Source organism: Puntigrus tetrazona, unplaced genomic scaffold (assembly GCF_018831695.1).
Source record: "Puntigrus tetrazona isolate hp1 unplaced genomic scaffold, ASM1883169v1 S000000513, whole genome shotgun sequence".
Classification (NCBI taxonomy): Eukaryota; Metazoa; Chordata; class Actinopteri; order Cypriniformes; family Cyprinidae; genus Puntigrus; species Puntigrus tetrazona.
Window position 1 is genome coordinate 1,018,170 of NW_025048150.1, and position 11,831 is coordinate 1,030,000.

The following is an 11,831-nucleotide window of genomic DNA, read 5'->3' on the forward strand; positions in this document are numbered from 1 at the left end:
TCGAATATATAACATGTAATAATAGTTAAAAGTGCGGGTTATAAGGTGTTGCAAGAGTGAAAAAAAAAACTAAAACTATTTAAAAAATATGAAAGCTAAAATAAAATATAAATATTGGATGTAAGGGAAAATTATAAATTAAATATACACACAAATATTAAAGAATGACTGACTTTTTAAAAAAATTAAAGCTAATAAAAATGCATAAAAATTTAACGTAAAAATAATGAAGATAATCAACATGTGGAGTTAAAAAAATATATTATATTATACAAATAATACTGCAATAACATTGAATATTTTTGCAAACAAAGATGAAACAAGAAACGGAAAAACAAAACCCCGTAAACAATGTGTGACAAGCCCAACAGGCATTAGTCGAGCTAATTTAATGAATGATATTGCTGTGATGTAAAGCTTTAGCTCATAATCTGCTCTAAACGTCTCCAAGCGTCTCTGCAGAAGCTTTATCAAATGCCTTTGTATTTATCTAGCTTTAGCTGCAGGTTAAATCTGACAAAAATATTGAAGAAAATACTAATCGTTTCGATGAAATATTAATCAAACAAATGCTACTTAATTGAATAAAAAAGTCTTTATGTATAATGCACTATAAAGTACCTCATCTTTTAATAGCCGCAACCCTCTGAAAGTGTGTTCGTGATGTATTTTAATGCATTATAAAGATGTAACGGTGCGATATAATGCATAATGCAACTTTTATCGCAATTATCATACGGCGCATTATAGGGTGCATTGCAAGACATATTAAATGAATGCATTAAAAATATTTTATATAAAGGCTTTGAGTAAAGTGATACCAAAAATCTTAGGGTTTGATGCAGTCTGTAGGCATTATGTTTAGCTTTATATAAAAATAAGAGACGTCTGTGATGTGTCCTCATTTAGTGTGTGTGTGTGTGTGTGTGTGTGTGTGTGTGTCCTGCAGGACGGGCCCCGTGGCTGTGAGGTTTTTCCATTACGATCTTTTGAACATTAGCGCTCACACAGTCACATTCCTGCACCGATCGACCCACAGCGAACTCAACAGAGACCCATCCAACTCCAGCCAAAGACACACGAACATCTAGATCATGACAACACCGGCTTCGAGCACCTAAACTAGCTTTTTAGGGCTCAAAGCGTGACTTTTCGTTCAAGATAGATGTGCGCGAACCGCAAAATGCATTCAAACTAAATAAAACGATTCGCATTTCCATGCGTGTTTTTATTGTAATTTTAAGCGTGCGTGAAAAACAGGAACCGCAGCATGCAGCACGCATTTACGGCAGGCCGCTTCGAATTCGAAAACGTTCATTTATGGTGTTTGCATTGAAATACTTCGTCGACGGATACGGAGAAGCGTTGATATTACAAGATAAGAGCCCCAGAAAATTGCACCTCAAAAGTTAGAAACGTGCCATTCACAGAGAATCAGCAAAACACACAATGAATTAAACATTTCTCGTGAAACACAATTATATTCTTTTTTTTTTTACATTATATTTTGCTTATATATCAGTCTATTACCTGATACCTTTTTAATGCATCCTTGCACTTTTTGCCGTGCTCTTAAAACGTTCTTAACCCTAAACAACTAAATATTATTTAACCACTAGAACGTCCGTCTAATAAGTCCTGCATGGGCTTTCAGAGTTTTAAATCGCTGGTAAAGAAAGTGCAGTGAACTTTGGCAGCACTTTATAAAAGTAGGCCAGCGACTACCCTGAAGTTTCGAGTTTAGTAGGATGAAATGCTTTACGGCGTATTTCCTCTTCCTGTTTGCAGCGACTCGCGTGTGATTTAGCTCTAAGAAAAACAGAAGACAAACGTGAACGATTAAAGTCCGACTCCAAAAGCACCGATCGGGGCCGAAAGGTCACGCAGAGGCGACTGATCAGGCGTGTGCTTCGGGACGCGAGCAACCGACCGGATGGACGGACGAGGAGAAGCAGACACGCTCAATGCTGCAAAAAAACAATCTGCTTCATTCGTGGGATTTTCAGAGTGACTTCACAGCGAAGTCCTCCGGTCATGCACGAGATCGTTGCGCAGTCTTACATTAAACGCGGCCCTTCTTACAGAAACGAACGCAGTGCTGCTCCTGGCACCGGATGCGGCCCGCGGGAGCTCTCATAAATCACCCACATCTGACTTATAGCTAAGATTTCCTGCTTCACGCAAACTTCTGAGCTCAGGCTCGAGGAAAAACCCCTAAAGCTTGCTCGCCGCGTTCTCGGCTCTTCCTGGAGACCCGTTTTTATGCGATGCTTCGTCCGTTTGGACATCGAGGAGTCTCAAAGCGACCGATTAACCGATCAAGCTTGCGGGTTATTACTATTATTTGAGCGAATCTCTCAGATTGGAAGGGGCAGAGCGGCCAGAGTCTGAGTAAATCTAACATATCACCATCATCATCATCATCATCATCATCATCATCACATGTCAGCAATAATTTAAAACACCCCTATGGTGCATATGAACACTGAGACAGAGAGAGTTTATAACACTAGATAAGATCAGAATTATCTTAAACAATGCACGTAGTTGTGAAACACTTTCTAATTGGCCGCACTACATAAATGTTGCACGTCTTGTAAATAAACAACCATTCAGAGACATTTAGAGTTCAATGTGCAGAATTATACTTAAATGATATGCACACTTTATACTTTCTACTAAGTAGACAATGCACGATTAAGCAGGAATGATTAAACAGGTAATAACGATATCTACAGAGCATGCAAAAGACGGATGCTTTTTTTTTTTTTTTTTTAGTTTGTATCAGTTTTTTTTTTTTTAAGTAAATGCGCAAGAACGTTTGCCGCGCTGTGAAGCCGTTTCCGGTGGTGAGTGTGTCGGTTCATGGGCTGTGATGCTGCGCTCGTGGCTTACCGGTGACCGCAGGTGCATCCGCGCGCGCTCTCCCAGGTGTCGGTGAACCGGACTGCGCGCGAGCTCGAGCTCCGTCAGAGCGGCCTCCCGTCGGCCGAGGGGCGGGGCTGCTCGGGGGCGGGCCACGTGACAGAGAACGGCCAATCAGAGAGCGGCGTCGTTATTCATCTGCTTTGGTTATTCACTGTGCTTTTGTTCAGTCTTTCTGGAATAAGGTTAACGCTCTGATTGTCCACAGTATATTTTTTTATGTTTTCTTATGTTATAAAACCTTATGTTTCTACCTTATACTGTAAAGTGCTGTGATGCAACCTGTGTTGTTAAAAGCGCTATATAAATAAAAATGATAAAATGATAAAAATATTATTGTTACAGACAAATATTTGCTTAATGCAATTTTTTGTATAAACCTCTTGACATTTATTGGATTTTTTTATTTAAGTTTTAGGTCCTTGAATGTAAATATACTAATTGTAAACCCCACTTTAGCATATTCAAACAAGAAGTGCAATTATATTTAAATACAATTTCTACATCTGTAAACAAGAAAGTTATAAAAACATTTTGAATTTGTGCCATATTTAAGATTTCTCCTTAATTTACCGTATCTTTATTTATGTGCTCCCCTTTTTTTTTTTTTTACATATCTTTATTAATTATTTATTATATAATAATAAATAATAAATAATAAAATAAAATAAATATAAATAAATATATATATATATATATATATATATATATATATATATATATATATATATATATATATATATATATATATATATATTTATACTTATTGTTCTGATTTGTCTGTTTTGTTTTGTAATATTTGTTGTTTATTATTGCAATATATATTTTTTTAGCTAAAACTAAATGTTTGGTTATTACTTTTTTTCTCATGAAATAAATACAGAATGTTTAAATCAATTATGTTATTATGTAAAATTATGTATCTAAAAAATTCTCTCATTAAAGACAAAACAATTACACTGAACAAATATACTAAATGTTTATGGTAAGTGGTTGCAATCAGTTTATTTTAGCTACATTTAATTAAACAAATGTAGTTGACCTACTTTCAGCAAAATTTGTTTGTTTAAATATGGCTAAAATAAATTGATTGCAACCATTTTCCGTAAAGAAAAAAAACTAAAATCAGTGACTACATACATATTATAAAATGCATCTTATATCTTTCATTCAGTCCAACTCAGTAAACAGAATGAAAATAAAAATAAATAATAATAATAATAATAAATGTCATGGTATGAAACCAAAGAACAAAACAAATATTTCTGATTGTGCACTTCTGGGCATTCGTCCATTCATTCATTGAATATTTTATTCTGTTGTGCTGATAATGAAAAAAAAAGCAAAATCGTGAATTAAATGATACAATAAATGACTGCAATTTATTAGTCATTTCAGATCTCGGAAACATGCTAAATAGAGTTATAAACGTAAACACGAATATAAATATGCATATCAATAATTAAAAATGCATTGTTTTTTGACACATTATTGTTGTGAATTGGTGTGAAACGTCCCAATTAAAATGGGAAAATGTATAAATGTCTACTAAAACATCTAAATGTACACAAACTATACAAAATCACCCTCATTTAGAGACTATGCATGTACAAAACGACAAAAACATAGTTCAGATTCTACTCTATTTGCATGAAGGACTTTTGGACCGGTCTAATTATAAATAGCATAAAAAATAACATTGATATGGATTCTAGACAACGTTTACAAAATTCCCATCACACCCAGAAGTGAAATGGAAATTCTTTGAATTATTATTGATGTTGCTTTAAAATAACAACGCGCACTGATTTGTGGGATTCGATAACCAATTAAATCCAGGCTCTCAGCTCTTTAACCAATAAGCTTGCCGCTGCCGTGACGCAAGGGTCGCGCCTGCGCTGCTGCATTATGGGTATTGTAGTCTCCCGCCAGCACGAGTTCCGCGCGGACCCGAAGGACGAGCGACAATTAAAAACTACAGTTTCCTCAGACGCGGCCACGTGGTTTGACGCGCGGTTGCATCAGCGTAAATACTCGCTTCTCGGACCGGTTGCGTTCACCGTGCTCGCTCCGCGCGTCCGAACTGTCAAAGTAGATTCATCCAGGAGCGTCCTAAAGCGACAGGGGGTCAAATGAAACTGTACATCGCCGACGGAAACCCGCACTGTATTAAAGTGCTGGCGGCTCTGGAGCTCACCGGAGGGAAATGTGACATAGAAGCGGTCAGCCACGAGGGTGAGAGACATTATCAGGCTCTGAGGAGAACTTTCTGTGGATGTTCTGTTGGGAACGGACTTCGAGTCTGTTAGCTTCGGTCTGAAGGATAATAGCGTGCTTTCGAGAGGAATGCAGCTGTCTATTAATAAAGTAAACTAAAAAGCGCTAGGTGCTATATATATATATATATATATATATATATATATATATATATATATATATATATATATATATATATATATACAGTTTGTGTTTATGGTGATACCGCAGTATTTATTAAAGCACTCTGGTACTTTCTAATGCTTTTGTATCGAGTCTGTTAGCATGTTTTTGCTAGCATTATTAGTATTTATGGTAATAACACGTTACTATAGTACGCATTAAAGCATGTTATTACTGTGGTACGTTTGAGTGTTTTTGCTCGCTGTGTTTTCGTGCCTTTACGTGTGTTTCTTTGTGTTTTTGTCAAACAGTGAAAGTGGTCCCTCACTTCAGTCACCCGTGTTACCCGTCCTGCTGTTACCCGACGGACAGCATCTCTTCAGCCCCAACAGCATCTGCCAGTGAGTGCCCCACCACACATCACATTATATTCTTTACATTGTGATGAGGACATTTTTGTTGTGAAGTAAATTTCTGCAATAATTTGTTATATTTTTATTTTTTTTAAATTTTATATATATATATATTTTTTTTTCAATATTCAATGAATTGCACCGTGCTGTCATAAGGAAAAAAAAAATTATATATATAGTGTATATATATATATATATATATATATATATATATATGTGTGTGTATATGTATATATACATATGTATCTTTTAGAAAAAAATTACAATTCTAAAATACACATGTATTTTTATTCAGAAAAAATACAATAATAATAATTAAAAATATAAATTATATATTAATAAATATATTATATAAATATATAATATATTTATTTATTATAAACATTTTATATATATATATATATATATATATATATATATATATATATATATATATATTATATGCATTTAATATATATATTCTCTGTTTGCTACGTAGGTCAATTCTTTCAATATTCATCAGTAAATTATCTATATGACAGATTTATTCACTGAGTCTTACTAGTCTGAGGTTATGATATGCATACAATCGTACAATTTTGCAAAGCGGTGCCGTTTTATTTTTATTTCTGTGTAGACGTGCAAAAAACAATCCCTCTGTTCCCTGTATGACAGATAGTAGCCCTCAGAATGAAAGTACCTCTCGAAAGAAAATGTAAATGCGTCCCCTGAGGAGAAATAACACATGCCTGTAGGCAGAGACCAAAAGAGAAAGTAAAAAAATCAACAATTAACAATGAAAGCATTCAATAACTAATGTGTTGCTCCCTGAACGTCAGAGCCAGCTCGTCCAGTTTGGAGGTAAAGCAGATGAACAGGTTGATTCTACAGGCCGAAGTTCATCGAGAAACCCACTCTTTATTCACTTTGCTCTGTGTGCACATCTGTAGTGGATCGAAACGATTCTATAAATCTTATATACAGTACATAACAGTAAGAAATGCTGCCGGAAGTGACTTTTGTATATTCTGTCTCGTTCTGACAAAAAAATAAAAAGACATCAACACAAGGAGTGTTATAACGGCAGGCTTTGACCTAAAGCCTCTCGAATGTCAAGCTAGTTTCTCAAAGACACACACTGTTTTTGCACGACTCCACAGATACCTGTTTGACATCAGCGGGCAGACGGCGACCGACGCAGACGTGTGTCAGTGGCTGGAATGGGAAGCAACCCACTTACAGGTGACTACCTCGAAGATTAGAGATGAACATGACAACACTGCAGCAGATACAGAGAGTTATAATAACTGCATGAACCTGTAGTTCAGGCTCAGATTTACTTGAACTAACTCGTTCGGGATTACTTTCACTTTTGGACACTTTGCATGCTCGCACACACACACACACACACAATTTAACAAACAACATTCCTACGCTTCAGCTTTAGGTTATTTAGAGAAGCGAGGTGAGGCGTAACCTTCATGAACAAAAGATTAGATGTAAAGTGTAAGATTTATGTATTAATTACACATATATATATATATATATATATATATATATATATATATATATATATATATAAAACATTTTTTTATGCATTTTGATTTAACAGTTTAAACCTTTTCTTAAAATCGTGCCTTCATTTATTAACTTATTGTGTCGTTTTAATTTAAAAAAATACTTGACTCTAAAAACAGCATAAATCAGTTCATTGTGAAAAGTTAAAGAAACAAAATTTTAGAAAATTCTATATATATATATTATTTATTTATTTTTAATTATCTTATTTAGTTTCTTTAACTTTTTTATATATATATATATATATATATATATATATATATATATACACACACACACACACTCACAAATATAGACATATAAGATGATTAAAATATGACTAGCTGTAGATCAAGCAATATTCAAATTGATAAAATTACTATAAATAATATATAAACATGTTATATGTTTTTAATGTATGTGTGTGTACAAATTAGAAATAAATGACATATATATTGTAAAACACATTTAGTTTATTAGTACTGTTACAGAAATCTGAGCTATTTCAATGATGTTGGCTGACATATATATATAAAATCACTGTGTAGCTCAAATGAATGGAAATTTTACATGCTATAAATTTGTTGCTGTAGAAAGACATTGATGTGTGTGTGTGTGTGTGTGTGTGTGTGTGTGTGTGTTCAGCCTGCAGTGCTGCAGTCTCTCCAGCTGGTGGCGCTGCAGGGGAAGCGAGCCGAAGCCGCTGCTGTGATGAAGGAGCCTCTGAACTGGCTGGAACAAAGCCTGAGCAAGAAAAGCACGCCGTTCCTGACAGCGGTGAGTCCAGTTCATCCTAAACACACACACATCTGAGTCTCGGCGGCCTGCAGGACTCATGAGGACGTGTAAGGGACAACGGCGAATGACGCATACATTCAGACCACTGTCATCACAAAATAAACCAAAAGAGAAAGAAAAACATTCAGCAAATTCCAGCAACACCCTATGTCACACCCTAAACAACAGATCTGCTTTAAACTAGATTTTGTAAAATAATAAACTAAAAAAGTGCTTGGACGGGAAATGTTTTTTTTTTTTTTTGCTTTTATATTAAGTTTTTTTAATGTAATATATTTATATGTTTTTATGTATATATTTCAAATATACATTTGTTAAAAAGGGATATATATATATATATATATATGTATATATATATATATATATGTATATATATATATATATATATATATATATATATATATATATATATATATATATATGTATATATATATATATATATATATATATATATATATATATATATATATATATATATATATATATGTATATATATATATATATATATATATATATATATATATATATATATATATGTATATATATATATATATATATATATATATATATATATATATATATATATATATATATATGTATATATATATATATATATATATATATATATATATATATATATATGTATATATATATATATATATATATATATATATATATATATATATATATATATATATATATATATATATATGTATATATATATATATATATATGTATATATATATATGTATATATGTATATATGTATATGTATATATATATATATATATATATATATATATATATGTATATATGTATATATATATATATATATATATATATATATATATATATATATATATATATATATATATATATATATATATATATATATATATATATATATATATATATATATGTATATATATATATATATGTATATATATGTATATATATATATATATGTATATATGTATATATATATATATATATATATATATATATATATATATATATATATATATATATATATATATATATATGTATATATACATATATATATATATATATATATATATATATATATATATATACACACACAAGCAAATTATATTAAAGTAATATGTACACACACATATTATATTAAAATAATAAAATGTAAAATAAGTTGATATAATATATAATACTTGTGTGTATAATTGGAATTTACTTTTTTTCTTTTTTTACTTTTTCTTTTAAACATGAAATTAAATGAAAAAAAAAATGCATAGATATACACACACACACACATTTATATATAAGTAATGTAATAAATTTTTTCCAATTGTTGATAATAATGTATTTTCATTTTATAATTAGTCTGCGGTCAACATCGGATTGTTTTTCGCCTGTTTTAAATAAATAAATAGTATATAGATAAATAAACACATAGTTCTGAAATTAAGCAAAACTCAATAAAGTCAATAAACAGTCCTCGTGACAAATAAACCCCAAACTAAAAGAGAAAGGAAAAGCATTTTGCGTTACGCCCTAAACTGGATTGTTTTGCAATGATGAATGACAAAAAAACAAACACAGACTTGAATTATTAGTCATTCTGTTTTGTTTATTTTTATTTTTAACCCATGCTTCCGCCTCTGAAACGTTTTTTGCTCTAAATATGAAGTCCTCTGTTGCTTTGAAACACTAGATGGCAGCAAGTATCTGTGTGCATTAAGATCTTAAGATCTTTCTTTGTTCCTTACCAGGATGTTTTCCTTCATCTCATCAGTCGTGTTCCTAGGAGTGTGTGGTGACTTGTGCTGTGTTTCAGGAGGCCGTGTCAGTGGCGGACGTGGTCCTGTGGGCGGCGCTCTCTCCTCTTCTGTCTGACTCCGCTGTGGACGTCGGTAAGGACTCGGGCGCCTGTGGCTCCGCTCGGGCCGCTCGACTCGTGTCTGACGTGGTTTCCTCCTCTGCAGGTGACCTGCGGTCCGTGCGGGCCTGGTTCGAGCGGGTCGGAGCTCTCGAGGCGTGCCAGGCGGCCGCTCGCAGGGTCTCGCAGGGAAAAGGCGTTGAGGTCTTCAAGGCTTTCCTCCAGAAACAGACGCTCTCACAAGCGCCGCGGCGGGACAGTCCCACCAACGAGGTGCGCGGGAATCTTTTCCTTTTTAAATACCTTCATTTATTTTTAATATATCTTATGTCTTTATTTTTGAGTTTTGGTAGATGTAGCAATTCATCCAGTAGTGCTGTGCTACCAATCACACGAAAAAATTAAAGTTTCTAACATAATATTTATATGTGTGTACTTTTATTATGTATCTATAACTACACACACAGGAGCGCATATATACGTACACATATTATGTACACAAAAAACAAGTTTTTAGTTTTATTTGTTACTAATTTCTTCTAATATTTGTAGCTTTTTTGTAACTTTCATGTTTGTAAGATGTTCGTTAGATATTTCTGAGAGGTTTCTAAGATATTCTTCAGATGTTTGTTTGATGTTTGTGAGGCGTTCTTTAGATGTTAGTGATATGTTTGTGAGACATTTGTAAGACGTTTGTGAGATGTGTTTGAGACTTTTGATATTTTGAGATGTGTTTGAGATGATTGTGAGACGTTTGTGAGATGTTTGAGATGTTTGATATTTTGAGATGTTTGTGAGATTTGTTTGAGATTTTTTGAGATGATTGTCAGACGTTTGTAAGACGTTTGTGAGATGTGTTTGAAATATTTGAGATATTGAGATGATTGTGAGACGTTTGTGAGATGTGTTTGAGACGTTTGATATTTTGAGACGTTTGTGAGATGTTTGATATTTTGAGATGTTTGTGAGATATGTATGAGATGTTTGTGAGATATGTTTGAGATGATTGTGAGACGTTTGTAAGACTTTTGTGAGATGTTTGATATTTTGAGATGTTTGTGAGATATGTTTGAGATGATTGTGAGACATTTGTGAGATGTGTTTGAAATATTTGAGATATTGAGATGATTGTGAGACGTTTGTGAGATGTTTGAGACATTTGATATTTTGAGATGTTTGTGAGATTTGTTTGAGATGATTGTGAGACATTTGTAAGACTTTTGTGAGATGTTTGAGACGTTTGATATTTTGAGATGTTTGTGAGATAGGTTTGAGATAATTGTGAGACGTTTGTAAGACATTTGTGAGATGTGTTTGAAATATTTGAGATATTGAGATGATTGTGAGACGTTTGTGAGATGTGTTTGAGACGTTTGATATTTTGAGACGTTTGTGAGATGTTTGATATTTTGAGATGTTTGTGAGATATGTATGAGATGTTTGTGAGATAGGTTTGAGATAATTGTGAGACATTTGTGAGACATTTGTGAGATGTGTTTGAAATATTTGAGATATTGAGATGATTGTGAGACGTTTGTGAGATGTTTGAGACGTTTGATATTTTGAGATGTTTGTGAGATATGTTTGAGATAATTGTGAGACGTTTGTAAGACATTTGTGAGATGTGTTTGAAATATTTGAGATATTGAGATGATTGTGAGACGTTTGTGAGATGTTTGAGACATTTGATATTTTGAGATGTTTGTGAGACATTTGTGAGATGTGTTTGAAATATTTGAGACATTGAGATGATTGTGAGATGTTTGAGACATTTGATATTTTGAGATGTTTGTGAGATTTGTTTGAGATGTTTGAGATTTTAAGATGATTGAGAGACATTTGTGAGACGTTTGTGAGATGTGTTTGAGATTTGAGATGTTTGTGAGATTTGTTTGAGATGTGTATGAGATGTTTGTGAGACGTTTT

General features: G+C 32.7%; 2 protein-coding genes across 5 annotated transcripts in view; one reads left to right on the forward strand and one right to left on the reverse strand.

The window, feature by feature from the left end:
* arhgap9 (Rho GTPase activating protein 9) overlaps positions 1-3,049 on the reverse strand; it is a 34,584-nt gene extending 31,535 nt beyond the window's left edge. For 3 of the 4 annotated variants that reach the window (XM_043232187.1, XM_043232185.1, XM_043232186.1), the window contains exon 1: positions 2,896-3,018. The gene's annotated coding sequence lies outside the window, so the exon portion shown is untranslated. Of the gene's footprint in view, positions 1-2,895 lie in introns of all 4 variants that reach the window. The other variant, XM_043232188.1, reaches the window with a different exon arrangement.
* Positions 3,050-4,947: 1,898 nt separating this feature from the next.
* Positions 4,948-11,831, forward strand: part of mars1 (methionyl-tRNA synthetase 1) — a 22,944-nt gene continuing 16,060 nt past the window's right edge. Inside the window, 7 exon segments of the mRNA XM_043232173.1 lie at positions 4,948-5,160; positions 5,616-5,642; positions 5,645-5,705; positions 6,857-6,938; positions 7,899-8,030; positions 9,864-9,939; positions 10,012-10,178. Coding sequence (XP_043088108.1) covers positions 5,058-5,160; positions 5,616-5,642; positions 5,645-5,705; positions 6,857-6,938; positions 7,899-8,030; positions 9,864-9,939; positions 10,012-10,178 — 648 coding nt within the window. The 5' untranslated portion in view covers positions 4,948-5,057.